The sequence below is a fragment of the Antechinus flavipes genome, chromosome 4, assembly GCF_016432865.1.
Source record: "Antechinus flavipes isolate AdamAnt ecotype Samford, QLD, Australia chromosome 4, AdamAnt_v2, whole genome shotgun sequence".
Classification (NCBI taxonomy): domain Eukaryota; kingdom Metazoa; phylum Chordata; class Mammalia; order Dasyuromorphia; family Dasyuridae; genus Antechinus; species Antechinus flavipes.
This window is the reverse complement of record NC_067401.1, coordinates 1,761,033-1,780,629: the sequence shown is the minus strand read 5'-3', so window position 1 is coordinate 1,780,629 and position 19,597 is coordinate 1,761,033. Positions and strand designations below refer to the sequence as shown.

At 50.9% G+C, this 19,597-nt stretch overlaps 1 protein-coding gene across 23 annotated transcripts in view; it reads right to left on the bottom strand.

The window, feature by feature from the left end:
• PCBP3 (poly(rC) binding protein 3) overlaps positions 1 to 19,597 on the bottom strand; it is a 308,429-nt gene that overhangs the window by 27,383 nt on the left and 261,449 nt on the right. For 13 of the 23 annotated variants that reach the window (XM_051998342.1, XM_051998341.1, XM_051998331.1 and 10 more), the window contains 3 exons: positions 13,795 to 13,836; positions 1,754 to 1,832; positions 845 to 904 (listed from right to left, as the gene is read on the bottom strand). In XM_051998342.1, the coding sequence (XP_051854302.1) occupies positions 845 to 904; positions 1,754 to 1,832; positions 13,795 to 13,836 (181 nt within the window). The remainder of the gene's footprint in view (positions 1 to 844; positions 905 to 1,753; positions 1,833 to 13,794; positions 13,837 to 19,597) is intronic. The other 10 variants (XM_051998332.1, XM_051998339.1, XM_051998325.1 and 7 more) reach the window with 3 other exon arrangements.

The following is a 19,597-nucleotide window of genomic DNA, read 5'->3' as shown; positions in this document are numbered from 1 at the left end:
CATGCAGATTGGTACATGTGTGCAGTGTCAGATGTGTGTGCATGTTTGTCTATGTGAGTGCATGTTCAGTGCATGTCTCTATGTGCAGGCAGGTTTGTACATGTGGACAGTGTCATGTGTGTGCATGTTTGCAGTGTGCACCTGTGTGTATGTTCGTGTATATGTGTGCATGTGCAGCGTGCATTTGTGCATGTGTGTAGTATCGTGTGCACAAGTGCAAGTTTGTGCCTGCGTGCAGCATCATATGCATGTGAGTATGTGCGTACATGTGCATGCGGGTTTGGGTGTGCGTGTGCGTGTGCGCGCGTGGGCAGAGGCTTGTACTTTAGGCTCTTTAGAGTCATCCCTGAAGGCCTTTATCGACCTTCTAATTTTCCGGATGTAGAAACTGATTGCGCTGGACAGCGAGGGGCTTATCCCAGGAGCACTGGAACCCCCCGCGAGCCTGGCTCACGTTGCCCCTGGGCTCGGACTCCACGTCACGCGCATTTACTCTCTTATTAGCTAGTTTGGGCTCATCTGGAGACCGGGGGGGGGGGGGGCGGGTCACAAAAAACCAACAAACGGCCACCAAAAATCTCGGGGGGGGGGTGACTGGCGGGGGCGCCTCGGACCGAGCCCTCGGACTCTCAGGGTCCCGGCCTCGCTCGGAGTCACGGGGCGGCCAGAAGCCGGGGTCTTGCTCCCGAGCGAGCTCCCGCCCTCCCAGCCGAGCGGCCGCCGGGCAGCCCCCGGCCCAGCGCCTTTAGGCGGGAGGGCGGAGCCCGCGGGAAGGCGGCTCCCTGGGCCGCGGGGCGGTGCCTGTGCGGAGGGAAGCTCCTCCCCTGGGGGTCCTGTGCTTTACCTGGTGACTGGCCCATCAGATTTTGAGCTTCTTCGGAGGAGTGTAAAGGCAGCTTTTCTCCTGAAGAGCAAAGAAGAAAGAGATTTAAGGCTTTTGCCCTCGAGGAGATCAGCAATGTCATTCCAACTAGGGAAGCTCAAAATATGATTGAGAATGGGGCCTCGGGATCCCCCAGGAACTGAAGGAAAGGCTCTCCCACCCGCCTCCCGGGGCGCAGCCAGGGCGGGGGGTCCCCGCTGGCCCCCCAGACACAGCCGCGCAGGGGGCTCTGACGAGAGCGCGCCCTCGGGCCTGGGGGCCGGCCGCTCCCCCTTCCTCTGGTCCTTCCGGGGCCTACGGGCCGCGTGCTCCCTCTGCCTTCGGGAAGTGCGGGACGGGACATCCCGCGAGAACCGCTCCATAATCTGGAGAAAAGAGCCGGGTGATGAGGCTGTGGAGCGGAGGGAGAAGCTCTGGGGTCTGGGAAGGAGGGCGAAGCTCAAGGACCCGGCTAAGGACAGCCTCCTTGGAGGGTGGGGGGAGGGAGCCTCGCAAGTGGCAAAAGCGGCCCAGCTGTTCCGCTCCGGGGAAGCCCTGATGGGAGGGGGGAGGTTCTGCTCGGCCTGAGATCTAGCGAGCCTGGGGGGAGACAGACCCCCCCCCCACCCCCCCATAAACAAGACCGAACAGAGACAGACTTGGAAGTGGCCGCCCCCCACGTGACCCTGTGCTTCCCGTCCCCACAAGTCTGCTCCCTTTACACCAAAGCAACATTCACAACGACTGGCCCAGGATTTAAACAATAAAAAAGCTCAGAGAGAGAGAAAGAGAGAGGGAGAGCAGAGGAGAGAGAGCCAGAGACAGAGAGACAGAGAGAAACGCTACAGGCACAGAAGAGAAGGAAACCAGTAAGGGCATGTGGGTACGTACCAGGGAAAGCGGGGGTGGTCTGTCCAAGGGGAGGAAAGGGGGTTTGCTGCATGGCCAACTGGTGGAGCTTGGTCAACTGCTGAGGGGGTAGGAGGGACATTAGAACTAGAAGGTTATTGTCATAGAGTACACGTCACACTGAAGCAAAATCAAAACGAGAAATCCGAGAACAAAATGAGATCTTAAACGAGACAGAGGACGCCATGTCAGCACATGGCCCACACGACATGAACACAAGGACTTGGCCTGGGTAAATGCAGGAAGCCCGTGTGGGCGGCAGCCATGCTCCCCCGCCCCCGCTCCTCCGCGTCGCTGGGCACCGGACCCCGGACCTCCCCGGGAGCCCCCCAAGGTGGCAAAGCTGCCCTCGGTCATGGAGCCCCCGCGGCCTCGGGGCTCTCCCCCCCTCCGCCCTGCGAGGACCATCCCGAGACAGCTTCTGGGGTGCCGGGAACCTGGCGCTCATTGCCACGCCCGAAGGGCTGGCTCGGCCTGGGAACTCGGCTCTGCCTCTCTCTCCCCTCCGAGCGCAAGCTCCGTGAGGGCAGGTGCTGGCTCTGGCAACCCGCAAGGGCTCCGCCGAGGTTTGGGCAAGGGCTGCTTAGGGTCTGCGGCTCCTGGGGGGCTCCGCCCGTTCACCTGGGGAGGGGGGTGCTCCGAGGGCCCTCAGCACGTCGGAGCTGGGCTCTGCCTAGACCCTGGCTTTGTCCTGTCCCCCACCTCTCTCGTGCCCTGAGACTTTCTGGGCCCTGCTGGAAGCAGAACGTTTCAGAAGGAGAGATCTCAAGGGGAGAGTCCCCCCAGTACTGGGCCGTCTCCTCCCCCTTTGGCAAAACAGCCTCTCTGGCCATCGGGGTCCCGCCTCCCCCCCAGATATTCTGGGAGGCCCGTGGGGGTCGACACTGAGGAGACACAAGGTAGAGGCTGCCCAGCCCTGGGCTCTGCCGGGGCCAAAACGAACGACCAGATCTTGTAGCCCCTGGGGGAGGGAAGGCAGGACAGTCAGACAGCAGCAATGGGGTGGTGCAAAGCGCTGGCGCCGGGAACCGGGGCACTGAAGAAAATGGGAAAGAGAGGGACAGGGAAGGACGTGGAGAAGGGAGGAAGGACCGACTATGCAAACAACAGAACCCGAAGCAAAGACCTGGAGAATGGGCACTCGCACACACCCTGTCATCTGAGCCACCCGGGGGATGGGCACACGCCCCGTCTGAGCCACCCGGGGGATGGGCACACACGCCCCGTCTGAGCCACCCGGGGGATGGGCACACACGCCCCGTCTGAGCCACCCGGGGGATGGGCACACACGCCCCGTCTGAGCCACCCGGGGGATGGGCACACGCGCCCCGTCTGAGCCACCCGGGGGATGGGCACACGCGCCCCGTCTGAGCCACCCGGGGGATGGGCACACGCGCCCCGTCTGAGCCACCCGGGGGATGGGCACACGCGCCCCGTCTGAGCCACCCGGGGGATGGGCACACGCGCCCCGTCTGAGCCACCCGGGGGATGGGCACACGCGCCCCGTCTGAGCCACCCGGGGGATGGGCACACGCGCCCCGTCTGAGCCACCCGGGGGATGGGCACATGCCCTGTTAGCTCTGCCAAGGAATGACCAGCAGCCCAGGCCCAGCTTCCTTCCCCACCCAGGCTGTTCTGTTGTCCACTCTGGACTGGCGCTGTCCCTCCTATAGTTACTTTGCAGGGTCTGTGCTAACTGCTCACAGAGAGGTCCTCTTGTTACATCCCATTGCGTGCATATCTTGGGGCCATTTCAAGGCACTTTGGTAACTGGATCAGCCAGTGCTGACCCAGGGGCCACAGTGAGCTCCAGGGGAGGCTTTGTTCCCTCCCTAGGGCCTTCCCTAGAAGGCTTAGCTCAGAGCCTCTTGAGGAGGGTCTGTCTGCCTGATTCGGGCAGTTTCCGGAGGAAACTAACACACACACACACACACACACACACACACTCTCTCTCTCTCTCTCTCTCTCTCTCTCTCTCTCTCTCTCTCTCTCTCTCTCCCTCCCTCCCTCCCTCCCTCTCTCCCTCCTTCCATCTGTCTCTCTTTGTCTGTCTGTCTGTCTCTCCAATGCTTATGGACTTGAAACAAAACCAAACAAACACAATCTACTGAGATATAAATGATTAGGCCTGGATCTTGTCACTCAGATGTAAATGGAAGAAACAGCCGAATAAACTTCTCAGCTCAGTGTCCTCAGGGACCTTTCTCCCAAAAGCCTCTAGTCTCACTGTGGGCTGCTTTTCCTGTGCTCAGATCAAAGGTCACCTCTGAGCCATCGTATGGGAGATTTAAGGTCAGCCTCTGAGCCATCCTATCAGAGATTACACTTTGCTTCAGTCGTGGATTTCTAAGCATTATATTACCAGGTACAATTCTGGTGTTTCCTAAGAAGAGGGAGGCTTGTGAACCATGTTACTGTAAGATCCCAGACCTGGAACGGATTCTCACCTCCTGGCCCTCTACCCTTAGTCTGGCCGCAGGTTCTGCCCCAAACCATCTCCAATCCTAATCTTCTGATGCCCTTTTTGCATCAGAATGGCGGCGAGGCTTGGAAGGATCCAGGCACTAAATCAAGGCATGACACGCCCAAGGCAGAAGCCCAGGATCATCTCCAGTTCTCCCTCTGTGGATGGCCACTCACTGATCCTTCTCTTCCTCAGTGACCCTCATGCACCCACCCAAGACCCGCTCCAAATGGAGCAGGACTAAGGCCTCCAGGGCAGAGAGTCCTCGGGGAAGAGCTGTCCGGCTCCGCCCACAGCAGCCAGAAGCCACAGAGAGTGGTTTCAGGCCAGAAGCCTTCTGGATTCTGAGGTTCCACTCGAGTGCATCGAATGGAACACAAGTGACTGCTGGGTTAGCAATTTACGTGAGGACCCTGCTAACGCGACAGAGATGGAGTCTGACCTCTCCCGGCTTTTTCTGAAGAAGGGGATGGAGAATGAGGTTAGAATCACTCTGGAACGGGCAAGGAGAAATGCTGTGAACCCAGAGGGCTTCAGATGAGCGGAGGCAACAGGAAACAAATAACAGCTTGAGACTCCACTTCCTACACTGTGAACCGAAGGGACAGGGAGACCCACGGGCAGCTCCCACTACATGAAAATCTATGCAGACCGGCATATTTACAGGTCTACACAGAACTGCCCCGGGGTATGGTGTTCTACAAAGATGATCTCATCTCATCCTCACAGGAGAAGGAGGGATGGGCCTCATTTTGCAGTTGAGGAAACTGAGTCAGAAGGATTTTCCCATTACAAATCTACACAGAACTGCCCTGGGTATGGTGCTCTGCAAAGATGATCTCATCTCATCCTCACAGGAGAAGGGAATGGTTCCCATTTTAAAGTGGAGGAAACAGCCAGAGAGACTTTACCAGAGTTGTACAACTAACATAGCTTTGGCTCAGATCTCTCTGAGTTTTGAACCTGGGACCCCAGATCTGGGTCAGTTCTGGCAGCGTCTGGAGGCTGGGCCACCTCAACTACCTAGAAGAGTGAGCTTTCCTTGGGCATGTCCTCCCAGCGTTTTTCACTGACTAGAAATGCCCGGATGTCTCTACCTTTAGGGCCTCGGGAGTGAGATGCCCCTTGCTCATGGGTGCCAGAGGGCGCCATATTGGTCTCACCCATGGGCTGGGACAAGCCGCTTGATCTCATCTCCCTTGCAGGCCCCTCTGACTCGAGAGACTTTGCTAAACAACTCGCTGAGACTGTAAAACATCTGTAAGAGCAGCTGAAAATCAAGATGGCTTTCCCCATGCTTGCTGCTAAGGCAAGGGAAGGACAGAAAGGTAACTCACCAGGCCGTGACCGAGCCGACGCAGGGGCTCTGGGGTCCAGCCCCAGGAGGATGCCAGGGCTGGTGCAGACAGAGACTCTGTGCCCGTGTGTGTGACCCACATCCTTCAGGAGGCACCCGCCTGTGCCGCACAAGCTTGTTCCATCTCCTTCTGCCCTGGGTCATTGTTGGGCGCCCCAGGAGAGCGGTCCAATTAGAGAAGGTGTCTATTAGGCATCCCCAGTGTGCGGGGCCCGGGGCCAAGGGAGCAGAGGCCGAGATGAGAGCCCCTTTCATCTCCTCTGGCACTCATGCTGAGAGCGGGCCGTGGGCCCTTGGCTGGCTCTGCTTTCCCCACCTGACCTTCAGCTCTCCATTTTCCATCCGGATCCTGAGATGCTCAGAGTCCCCTTTCATCTGGAGAGATGCTGAAGGCCCTGTGGCGCAGCTCACATGCCCAGCCCTCTCCTGGCGCTCTAGGCCATCTCCTGGCACCCAGGAGGGGCTTTGCTGCAGGCTCCCACAGCTGAGGGCTCTGCTGGTTCGTCAAAGACCACCCAGGGCTCCCGCCTGTGGTGCTGAACTGGATTAAGGAGAACCTGTTATCTTCAGAACAAAGGAGTCACACAGGGGGGCACCTGAGGCCGCAGGATGGCACCACAGGGATTTGGAATCAGGGAGACCAGGGTTCAAATCCTGTCCTAGAAGATACCCAGCTGGCAGTCTTAGGAAAGTCACTACCTCTGGGCCTATCTCCCAGGGCTGCTGGGAGAATCCGGGGAGACAATTCTCATTGAATGCCGGGCAAACCTCCTGTCTCTGTGCAAATGCGTGCTTCTGGTCCCTGCCGGGTGCCAGTCTTCAAGAAATAGCATCTGGGGACTCGTCCCAGTTTGTAAAATGGGAAAACCAGGTATGGGAGGGAAGGTCTCCACTTGTCAGGGTGCTGCTCTCATGGTGGTGGTAGTGGGGGTTTTCTATGGCAAAACGTATCCTGAATTGAGTGGGGACACAGCTGATTGTTGAAGGAAGGCCCCAAATGGGAAGTGGACCCAGAGGCCTGTGGGCTGCCCAGGGTCACGGGGGAGGGGCAGTGCCGAGGCGGCTGAGGGTGGGGGAACCTGGGGAACCCCCAGCACTAACATGAAGAGGCAAATAGGACGGGAACAGGAAAGGGCAGCTCACACTTATGGGGCACGCTAAGGCTTGCCAAGCATCAGCGTGGGCCCAGAGAAGCAGTACGAGCCATGCCCGGGGCAGTGGCTACTCCCTCAGAACTAGCCTACGGCTGCCTGAATGCCCCCATGGATCTCTGGGGTGCCATGATGGGCCTAAAGGGAAGAGTCTAGGAGTGGAGAGGCCCAGGCCTGCCATCAGCCAGCCCGGTCATCTCGAGCAACGCCCTTCCCTTGTCTGGAGGCCCATGGCCTCCTCTCCAGAATGAGCAGCGCCATCATCTGAGACAGTCCCTTCCTCCTCCCCAATGCCCCTTGAAAGCGCTAGGAACACTGGGTTACCTTCAGCATCTCCAGCCGGGCTTTGGCTCCGGAACCGACCCTGGGTGGGGATGTGCAGATGAGCCCATCCCAGAGAGAGACAGAACATCCGGGACAGCCGCGAGGGGCTTTCGTTGGGACCTAGCGGCAGAGCCCTGCAAGAAGCCTGAGTCAGGCTCGGGGAGGTCAGGGGCACCTCTCCCCTCCAGGAGGAGCAGGTCTGAACCCTCCCCACCAGAACCAGGTCAGTCTGCTGCTCCCTTCTGCCTGGGTGACCACGCTCCGTGCCCTGCCTTCTGCATCTCCCTTCCACCAGGCCAGCGGCAGCATTCAAACTGTGGGCTCACCACCCCTCACACTGATGATTTGACCATTCTGACCACATGTGGCCCAGGAGCCTCCTGGCAACAGTTCTCTCCTGCAGCTCATTTCTGGAGACATGTCCTCCTCCTTATCTGCAGCCCCCGGTAGCCAGACTTGTAGAGCCCTTCGAGCCCCCCTCCCTTCAGATCCTGGGTCAGTGGCCTCCAGACTGACTGGAGACCTTCAGGGGAGGAGCCCCTTCCCATCAGGGACACCCGCTCCATTGCGGGAGAGCTTTTCTGTCCCTAACAGTGTTCATTTTCCTTAATTTCCATAAGACTCCAGCTCAGCTCTTTGTAACTTCTACTTTGTAACTTCTTCTTTGTAACTTCTACTTTGTAACTTCTTTGTAACTTCTACTTTGTAACTTCTTTGTAACTTCTACTTTGTAACTTCTTTGTAACTTCTACTTTGTAACTTCTTTGTAACTTCTACTTTGTAACTTCTTCTTTGTAACTTCTACTTTGTAACTTCTTTGTAACTTCTACTTTGTAACTTCTTTGTAACTTCTCCCCACTTCCACTTCCTCTCTGGGGCCAGTGGACCAAAGGCAGCCTTTTCCTGGATCTGGCCATTCCGTTGTCTGCCATTTGTGTCCACAGGGAGATCCTGCCTTCCCTTTGCTTCCGGCTCTGCCGCTCTCAGAGCTCCACATGTCCTCCGGTAGAGACATATCAGACAGTTGGCACAAGGGGAAAGGAGGAAATAAGGGGGCACCGAGCAGTAGGGATTGCTCAGGGCCAGACCTTCCGCTCTCAGCGACTGAAGCTGCGGGTGAGACCAGAGCCACGGCTCCTCTAACCCATCAGAAGGGAAAATGGGAAGGGGGGACCCTCATCTCCAAGCCAGGCTGGTACTGGCCCTGCTCTTGGTCCGCGGTCCTCGTTCTAGAGCGCTCATTGGTGGCTCTGGGGGAAGGCGGGAGTCACATGGATTAAAGGTGGCATTTTCCTTGGCTGCCCTGGATTCCTTCCACCTGCCCTTCTGCACCATTCAGGGATCATGCCAAAAGGACTGGGACCCCATGCTACCGAGCCCCCAGCTGCACTTCTTCAATCTCCATCCGATTGGGTCTGTGTGAGGGGGATGCCCACTAACTATCGGCTCTGCCACCCCATGCCCGTAACTTGGGCAGTTCCCTCTTCAGAGGGGCTCAGCGAGAGCCGGCACAAAGTCTGCATATGGATGCCAAGGAGAAGAGACCAGGTCTGTCTTGCGTTTCTGGGCTCGGAGCATTTGCTGGCACTGTCCCCGAGGACTCCAAGTAGGAGGCACGCAGTAGAGAGTGTCTGCTCCATAAAGAGGGAGCAGTTTGTCACTTCCTGCCTCCTCAGTTTGGGGGATCAGCAGATCAGCAGGAGAGAGCTCTCATGGGGCAGAAGGGGAGCTGGCTGGCCCATCTGAGGTCTGCTTTGGCTCATTCTGCAACTTTTCCAGAACTTCTCTAGGTGAGAACCCCCAGCTCTACAGGAACTCTTGTCCTGCTCTTTCACTTCCTCGGGGGCCAGCCAGTGACCTAAGGCCCCAGGGCTTTATAAGACTGTCCTGCGCTTTCTCTTAGTTATGGGCCACAGGTTGAGAGAGCTCAGGTTGGTTCGAGGAACGTGCCCACCACGGTACCCGCTCACTTAACATCACCGTGGAGAAAAATCTGGAAGGGGCAGAAAAAGGCTCCAGAAAAGCTGGTTCTGCCTGGGATTTTTGGAGGGGACAAATGGCGATCAGCCAGAGCTCCTGCTTAAATTTTTAGGGATGGTTTAACAAGGACATTGTACGTGGGGACCAGGGCAGAACCCAAGACGGACACCTCTTTGTAGCCCGGCCTGACCCCAACCCCTTTCCCTCTGGGTGCTCGGCGATGAGGGAGTAGCATAGCATAGAGAGCCTGAATGGTTTGGGTGGAATGTCCGAAGGCCCAGTCAGAGGATGATGGGAAAGTATCCATTTACATTTAATTCTGATTACTGCCTCCACCCTATCACACAGCCAGAAGCAACTGCCCTTCAGAGCTACTCCGGTTCCCTTCTCCAGGCATTTGCCTCCTTACGTTTAGCTCTCAGAACCCTCACTTCCTTCAAGGCTTCACTCTAGGAAGCCTTCACTGGTTCCATCACTGCCCATTTCCCAGCTCCTAGACACATCCCCACTATATCATTTGCCTGTCTATAGAAATAAATACACCCATTTGTGGGGCATCTATATTATATACACCCATCTATGCATGAATAAGCACTTATTAAACACTATATACCAAGCAAAGTACTTGAAGCACATGTGTTCCTTAAGAGAAACAATTCTCTTGTGCATCCCCTTTGATCCAGCAGTGTTTCTATTGGGCTTATATCCCAAAGAAATACTAAAGAAGGGAAAGGGACCTGTATGTGCCAAAATGTTTGTAGCAACCCTATTTGTAGTGGCTAGAAACTGGAAAATGAATGGATGCCCATCAATTGGAGAATGGCTGGGTAAATTGTGGTATATGAACGTTATGGAATATTATTGTTCTGTAAGAAATGACCAGCGGGATGAATACAGAGAGGACTGGCGAGACTTATATGAACTGATGCTGAGTGAAATGAGCAGAACCAGGAGATCATTATACACTTCGACAACGATATTGTATGAGGACATATTTTGATGGAAGTGGATTTCTCTGACAAAGAGACCTAACTGAGTTTCAACTGATAAATGACGGACAAAAGCAGCTACACCCAAGGAAAGAACACTGGGAAACGAATGTGAACTATCTGCATTTTTGTTTTTCTTCCCGGGTTATTTCTACCTTCTGAATCCAATTCTCCCTATGCAACAAGAGAACTGTTCGGTTCTGCAAACATATATTGTATCTAGGATATACTGCAACATATCCAACATATAAAGGACTGCTTGCTATCTAGGGGAGGGGGTGGAGGGAGGGAGGGAAAAAAATTGGAACAGAAACGAGTGCAAAGGAAATGTTGTAAAAAAAAAATTACCCTGGCATGGATTCTGTCAATATAAAGTAATTATTAAATAAAAATTTTAAAAAAATAAAATAAAATAAAAAAAAAGAGAAACGATTCTCCTTGAGGGTGGGAACTGTCCCGCTCTTGTCTTAGTCTGAGCAGCCCCCGACATGGTAGCTTGCCTGGGCTTACTGCAGTCTTGTTGACTGGTTGGTTGATCCAAGGGTCACTGTGCACCTACAGGCAGATCCTTCCCCCCATGTGGTATGGGACCAGCCTTTGAGGGCACAAGGAACAGCTCTCTTTCTGTCCTCTCCTTTTGCAAACCCCCCATGCTACCCATGGCAGTGAGTCTTTTCTGGCCTCCCAGGATCCCAAGCTCAGTGCCGGCCTCAGACCTTGGCAGCAGGGCATTCAATGGTAAGGAAATGAGTTTTTCTGGAGTCTGACCTGCATTCTCTGGCAGTCCCAGGACTGCCCATTGAGAAGCAGCACAAAGAAATTTGAAATCAGCAATCTGGTGGGGGAGCAACTTCCCTCCCCACTGACTGTCATGGTATCATTTAGCCAGCTCATGGAGGGAAGACCCAGGGCTGGTGGGAAGAAGCTTCCCATGGTCTTGCTGGCTGCAGATGTGGGAAGCCAGCGAGGATCAGCTCTAGGCTCCAACCCGCTCAGTTACATTCCAGTGCCGTCCTTTCTCATCAATGTCAGTGGGAACTCAGGGATGTTGCGCCTGCAGTCTCCCCACTAGCTTTTGGCAGCAAGAGAAGAGCAATTGGTCTTGAGACTGGAAGACATGAATTCAAATCCAGCCTCAGACTTCCCAACTGTGTGACTTTAGGCAAGGCACTTCATTTCATGGCTGTTTGCCCTCAGTTTCCTGGTCATAAAATTGGGATAATACTAGTTCCCTGGGGCAGCTAGGTGGTTCAGTGAATAGAGCAGCCCTAAAGTGCCGGACCTGAGTTCAAATCTGGCCTCAGACACTTAACACTTCCTAACTGTGTCACCCTGAACAAGTCACTTAATCCCAATTGCCTCAGCAAAAACAAAAACAAAAAAACAAAAAAACAAAAAAACAATACTAGTTCCCTTCCAGGGTTGTTGTGAGGGTTGAATGAGACAATATTTATAAAATATGCTACGCCAGTGTGAGATAATTCTTGTTACTTGCAATAGGAACTCATGGATGTTACTGTAATAACTTTCACATCATCTGCTCCTGGTTACTGTGGGTCCATAGCTATAGAGCCCAATCCCATCAGTCATACTCAGCGCCGGCCCACCGGACTTTCTAATGTGGCTTCCATGTCCACTTGGCATTTGGGGCAGGGAGATTTCCTAAAGTTGCTCCACCTCCCAAGAGCCAGGACCCATGGTGAAAGATAGACTGAAGACCATATAATCTGTGGCCCAATGCACTTTGCCCTTCTCAGATGGTACAGTCTTCCAGGCACTGAGCTCTGGGCTCAAGGCTAAGACTTTGCCCTCATGAGTGGTCTGCTCTCACGCAAGACCTCCAAAGAATGGAAGAAAGGCCTTGTCCCACTCTCCTCCCCTCTTGTTCCATATATCCACACTGACTTTCACTCAAAGAGGACAATCAACATTCTGATTTAGGATTAACAAAGTGGGCCATTGAAGGTTGCAAGCTAGCAAGGTTGCCCAGATCCAGAAGCTTTGAATCGGTGGAGTCTGTGGGGTTTCAGGAAGAATTATTGGGCTGCTCTGGGTCTGAACCATCAGGAGAAACAGAAAAGAACAAGACTTTTTGTCTTTACCCCAAACATAGGAGGGGAGAATAAAGTCTTTTTCTATTTGGTGCATGAAGATAACATGCTACCTGGAAGGTGGAGGATGATGGGTAGAAGACAGCTATTTCTATTAGTTAGTTTTGTTGAACTGTTTTTTGCTTGATTAAAAGGAAAGATGATGGGGGAAAGGAGAGAAAGGGAAGAAATATATGGAAATAACTATGTTATAAAAATAGAATATATCAGCATTTAAAAATAATATTTACTATTAAAAGCTTTCAGCTTTTTAATTCAGAAGGAGAATTTATCTGCTACTGATGCTCAAAATTCTGTTGCAGGACTTAGGCAGCCACTCCCTATTTTGCTCTTTTCCTCTTTTTAGTGTCATCCAGCCCATTTACATCTTATACTGGTGGCTTTTTCTTTACCTCAATCTCTGCTCCATTTAAGACGCTCTAGGAAAATCAGTGTCCCCACCATTAACTGCTAAGAGATGGCATTGCTTGATCTTGGACAAGCATTCTGTGGTTTTATGTGATTATATACATATACACATATATATGCTCACACACCCCTACATATACCTTTGTGCACACATACAAATACAGAGACACACTCACATACATAGCAAGAAAGCACTCATTCTCCCAGCTTATGGGACCCTAATCAAAATGGCGAACTAAAAGGCCGGGCTTATTTCAGTAGAGCTGACCAATATACTCATTTCATTGCCCACGAGGTAACCACTGTAACTCTTCTCTCCCTTTTCTTCTTGAATACTATAGAAACAGCTTGAGTCTTGTCCTAGCACTGACCAGTACAATCTTCCCTCACAAGGCCAAAATAATCTACTCAACCCTCCAAAATGTCAACCTCACCCCGTCCACCCCCACCCCCCCTACCATGGTCCAATTCTAGGCATCAAATGCTCATCATCACTCCAGAAGTCGGTACAGTAGGGAGGTAGGAGGGACAGTCATTAATTTTCAACATTGGGAAGTGGTTCCTCTTTTTAATGACCAGTGAAGGGAATGTGTACATGTACGACCACTCAAGGGGGCTCTGGGTAAATTGTGAGTGGGGAACAAGCAGGGGACAAGACCTACAGTTTTCCAGCATGCCCCCTTGGCAGGTTGGGCCTCCCCTTCCACTGATCCCCAGGAGTCTGTGTCCTTTAACCCATACAAATTCAAGCTACACCCCCAAATAGAAAACCATCCCATCATTGCCGGCTCTCCACACTTTCCTTTTGGAGCTTTAGGGACCATGTTTGATGATGGAGCCAACTTGCCCACTGACTGCTTAGGAGGGCCCTGGGACCTTGACCTGTTTCATCTCAACGAGACTCATGAAGACAAAGTTCTCTGACTGGCTGGACAAGGGGAGAGAGGGGCAAAGCCACGACTGGGACTGTTCTGAGAAATGACACTGTCACGGAGGGAGTGCATGGGACAGTCCAAACAATTTAACATCAGGCCAAGTCCTCAAGATTAATCCAATTAGTGCTAACAGGTTAAAAGGCTATTCAAGGTCATACGGAGACTGAACAGGTCAGTTACATTGAGTCAGTGGTATTAATATTAGTGAGTAATATTAATATTAGTAGTGACGGACAGCTGCATGCAGGCAGGGGGAATGTTAACAAGGCGGGGCAGAGAATAAAAAAACAAGGTAAAAACTCACATCCGGGTGTGGAATAGCGTATTGTCCCTGAATTGTATAGGCCTGCAAGAGAGAAACCCAGCGTTAGTGTGTGAAATTGCAGCCCCTCCTCCCTGAGAGTGGCTACCACTGCCCCCAGCCCTGCCAGGGAGGCTCTACCCATCCTCTGAATAGACCTACTAAGATCCTCTCCTCCCAGTGTGTCCTTCACTCCTGCTGAAGTGTGAGGCCTTGAATGGAAGCTTTAGGAAGCTAAGGAGAAGTGACAATTTTAGGGTCTGACCTGCTTCATATAAGTAAAGGGATATGCTTTTAGGGTTCCGGTTCACAATGGAAGGAGTCTGGGTCATGAGACCTTTCTTAGACTGACCCTACTGTGACAATTCCCCACTGTTCAGAACCACTTCTAATTTAACTAAAAAAGGAATTCCATTCCATTAGGCATATATTAAGCACCTACTGTGTACCGGAACAAGTGAAAAAGCTGTTGCCCATAAGGGTCTCTTGGAGAACCAAGATCAAATCTATTCCCAAATATAGAATCTCTGTCCCCAAGCATTCTTTAGAAATGTCCATCCTGGTTCTCAATGGAAGGTAAAAGGAGTCAAGGACAAATACAACAATGAAGATGGAAGAGAGCTGGTTTGGGAGCAAGGTTTTGGTCTGAAGGCTTGGTGTAGGTCAACTTTCAGCCTTAGCCAGGAGTCTTCCTTGAACATAAGCTTCATGGAAATGTCATCAATTCTCACATCTACCCTAGTGTCTAGTAGAGGGTCTCACACATAGGTGCTCAGTGCCCATCTATGGAAAAAACCTAGACATAGAAACAAATGTCTGTTTGTATATACAAACTCTATAATATACACACACATATATGGATGTGTATATTGTATATTTCCCTCTTTCTTTCACACAGGAATTAGGAGACTGGCATATTCCTGACAAGGTTAAATGTGAAATGGATGTCATTTTAGTGGCAGACTTTTCATGGTAAAACTCTGGGCAGCCAGGACAGAGGCCTTCTGCTTTTTCACATGGCAGCTTTGTAATGATATATGTGAATGTCTATGGGAGTGGGGTGATTGGAGAAGCACACTGTGGGTCCAGAAAGCCTCCGACCTTTGTTTCTTTCTTTACCTTCCTAGCAGGATGAGTCAACAACAAGGAGCCCATTCCTCCTCCTGTTGGCCTTTGGATGGACTCATGGGCTCCCAGATCTTATTCTGAAGGGACCTTAGAGGCCTCATGCTGACAGCATGATGAGGATGAATACATTCTAAGATCCCATTGAACATTAGATTTAGGAGTCTGTGAGTCTCTAAGTTCGACTTTCTCATGTTGTAGAGGAGGAAACTGAGGCAGGGAGAGGAAATTATTTGCTCAAGGTCACATGGCCAGTAAGTAGAAGAGACTGGGATTTGAACCCAGATGCTCCGACTCCCAATCAGCCTTCTTTCCACTGTATTAGATAATGCAGGGTAACCCAGGGAATGTAGGACTCCCCCATGGGATCAATCCATCTAGTTAGCAGAGAATGAATCTCCTTCCATGTACTTTGTACTTCCTTTAGGAAGAAAAAAATCTACTAAGGTGTGATATTGAGGGATGGGCGTGGCCTCCCAATGGCTCCATGACTCACAGAGTGTTCCAATTGGGCCTTCACATGAGCCATGACCACTGAAATGAGTTTCCAGAAAAAAAAAATTTTTTTTTCAATCAGCCAAAATACCTTTAAAAGGATAAGGAGCCATTTGCCCCAAAGAGCATCTTTTGTTAATTTGCTTAAGGGGCTTAATATCAACTAGGAACTAATGAGCAAAAGCCAAATTAATAATACTCAAAATAAAAACACATGTAGTGAATGTATCAAGTCCAGAGCTTTAAAAGAATGACTATTCTCTGAAGGCCCTTTGAGATCAGTCACCAAAGGATGTGTAATATACCCACTTTTCAGATACTTCTTTTTTAACCTATGAAATATGGGAATCGTTTAAAAGTCTATACAACTACATTTGTCACTACGGGGACCTTTGGGACACCTTCCCACCCAGCCCTCCCACGTCCAAGTCACGGCAGTGCTTTCAGTCCTGCATACTCAGCCCTCACTTGTGATTCTCCATGTGGTGTAGGTGAAGAGACCAAATCCAAATCCATCCCCCAGCCCCAAAGGGCTTCTGGGACCACCAGACACAATTTCTTGGTTAAAATGATTTCAGATGGTTCCAAAATCATGGCAAACAGAAGATGAACCATACTTTGTAAAGGGAGAGTAGAGACAAGGCCTGTGGGAGGCCCAAGGGCCTCCTCAAGTCTCCCCCATGAAATGCCAGGTTGGCTGAAGACAGTCAATTTGATTGGCCCCCTCCTTTCTGGACTGAGAACAGGGAGGAGTGTAAATGAGGAGTCTGAGACAAGGCCTGTCCTGTGGGTAATGGTGCTCCCCATCAGGGAACCAGTGAGATTAGCTAGAAAATAAACAGCCTGACTGAGGGGGCTTCTGCTCTGGCTTACTTCACTGACGTGTAAAATGGTGTCTCTAGACTACTCTCCCAGGAAACTCAGTTTAGAGTGACAGGTCCGGCTTCCATTGGGAGAACGCCAAGATGGAAGCCCCCTTGTCCAAAGTTACTTGGTAAGAGGGCCAGGTCTAGAATTCAAATCCAACCAGTCATTTGCTGAACTGTGCTGACCATGTGCGATAGAAAAGTTTGTTTAAGGATTCGTCCTATTTCAACTAGGCCCAAGCAGGAAACCCAGCATGACTAGAGCCTGTATTTCAGATGGAAATTCAGGCGGAGCCCAGATTTTATAAAACCAGGCCCTTTGTGCTGCCCATGTGTGGGTCAACTGAAATCAATCTCCAGCCTGGGCCATGAGCACTCTCCCATTCCACCTTGGGAGGTAACCAGGGGAAGGCCCAAACCACAAAGTGAGAACGGCTGCCGAGCCTGCCAGGATAGAGCATACATTTGGGCTCGCATTGTCTTGTTTTTAAAGGAACGTAACACCCAAATAAAGGAATCTTATCAGATGCAGAAAAGTGGACACCTGAACAGAATACTTGCTAAGATGGGGAGGAAAGAATGCTCCTCCGCTCCAGTCCCAAGCCGGGGCCTTGTGAACTGGCACATGACTTTGGGCAGGCTGTGTAAGGGTTTCAAGTCACGAGCACGGGTACAGCTCTCATCACCCAAGAGGGGCATGTCTACGCCAGCAAGGGACGAGAAGAAGTTTTGTCCTCTGCTTCTTGACACAGACAAATCTCAGAAGTTTCCTATCTACAGGAAAGCTGGAGTTAATCTTACTACCAATTGGAAAATCCTTGGACCATGTGGGTCACCTTTTGGGGAGTCTGGGAGTTTTTAAGTGGAACCCAACTCTATCTTGGCACATTTGAGAAACTAGGAGAATGCAGTGGAATGGATCAATTGGGGTGATTTCAGAAGGTCATGTGGGGAAGCGGGCAAAGAATTCACACAAAGTGCACATTGCAGGTGATCCAGGATGCAAATGTGCATTCTGCATATTGCATGCTTTCTTAAGTGATGTATTCGTACGATCCAGTCAGGTCGGGTTTCACACATGCATCTCTCATGGTCAGTGATTGTATCTTTGTTGTGTCTGAAGTTGCACCACAGGCCCGTGGCTGTTGATTGCCAGGGCTCACAGTACTGGAGACTTGTCTCCAAATCAGATTCCATTTCTGGGGGTGCTTTTGGAAATGGGGGGCAGCTTTTCTGAATATCAGTGCCAGGGTTGCTGAGCTAGTGATTCACTCAGGGTATGGAACGAGTCCCGAGATCCTGGAGGAAGCCAGTCAGTCCTTGAGAAACCTTCAGAAGGAAATGCCCAGGTCAGAGCACCGGCTTCCTGTCCATGACCCTCCATCCTTATTTCTGTGCCCTTGGTCTGCTTGCAAACACTGGCTGACTTGAATAGTTTCCACTCCAGGGCTGAAATGTGGAGTGCAATGGCTCATCTGACCCAAGTCTCAGCTGGCCAATTGCTCTAGCAAAGGGGTAGGCACAAAGTGCCCAGAGCAGCTGCAAGAGGGGCAGTCACCAGTCCTTGGAAATCTGATTGTCAGTCAGCTCAGACTCTCTATTCTCCCCCTGAATTGACTAAATCTATTCTTCAATGGACTGAATGAATGAATTCTTGCCTTGTCATTATGCTGCTAAGCTCTGTGTATGATCAGTACCGCTGTCTAGCTTAGCTTGTTGTTGCTGCTCAGTCATTTGGTCCTATCCAGCTCTTCAGGACATCACAGATCACACAGTCGGAGGGTTCTCTTGGCAAAGATCCTGTAATGCTTTGCCATTTCCTTCCCCAGTAGATTCAAGTGACTTGCTCAGGCTCACACAGCTCATTAGCATCTGAGGCTGGATTTGAACTCAGGTGCACTATGGAACTTTACAGCTGTCTCAACATCTTTAAGGTATAAACCCCAAAAGGATTTTTAGTTATGGGACTCAGAAAATTCAATTTTCTTTAAAGTTTGACTTAGAATGCATTCTTAAAATGTTTGTAGTCATGTAGGTACTTTCCTTCCCACAATCCTATGGAGTAGATACCAGTTTTCTCTTTTCCCCCCCTACAGATAAGGAAATTGGATCTTCGAGATGCAAAGTAAATTACGCAAGGTCACAAAGCTCCTAAATGTCAGGGCCAGAATTGGGCTTTTTGGAACAAAGCCGTGTCTCCCCTGAGGCCTTGCCATCTCTCATGTTATGTATGACTGAAAATAAGCTGCTCTTTTTGGGGGTTGCCTTCTGTTCTTCAGAGTTCCTAGTTTATTAACTAGCCCAAAATCTCTACTAGAAAAACTTTATGCTACTTAAGTCTATAGATATTTTAATGAAATACAAAACAAATGTCTCATGAGTCTCTTCTGGTAATTTATAACTCAATATAGAGGATCTGATAAGATTCCTTTATAAATCCAGTATTTGAATCAGATTTTATTGTGACAGAAAAAAAGCCAACCTAATGTTGGGTGACCATTTACCTTCCTTATAAAACCAAGCAATAGGTCTGGTAGGACTCTCTCATGCATCGAGCACAGCGATGGGGAATATTTTAACGCTCCTTTTCTAGTTCTATGTAAATATCCCAATCTATACGTGGGGATGTATATGTAGATATAATGTGAATTTACATACCTATATTTGAAATTTACATGCCACCTGTTCTCCATTTTCTGGAATAGTTTCAATTTGAGCTGAATAATTTCTCAGCCAAGGGGGGGAAAGGCTTCTGTCTTACTCTCCCTTTTATAAAGATACAATTCACTGAACAGCTGGGCCCAGAGCTCATCCACAGGCTGACTGCATGAACAATTGGTAGTGAATTATGCATCAGGTCCAAATTTGGTGACTGGATCGAAGGCCTACAAATGCTGAGAAAGGGGCAAGTATTGGTTTTTGTACCATTGTATGTATATGCCGGGGTGGGGGGTGGGGACAGGGTACTTGATTTCCTAGAAGCCATTGTGGGCTAGAACATCATGGAGGTATGAGTGCAGGAAGGGAAGGGAAAGACCCAACTCCCTAACACTCTTTTCTGCACTATCTAGGGTGCTATGCACTAAATTCACAGAGATGAACAGCGGCTCCTATTCCATTCCTGGTAACTTATCTAGTCCTCTTTATCTACTGGGGGAGAAAATAGAGCAGAGAGATCACAAGTTTAGGATGAACAGCTAGAAACTTCAGGTGCTGGAAGTGGTCAGTGGCTGAGCACTCCCTCCCAGAGGCTGAATGAAGGGTCAAAACCTTCTGGAGGGAGGGAGGGAAATTTTAACAATAGCTCTTTTGCCAAAACA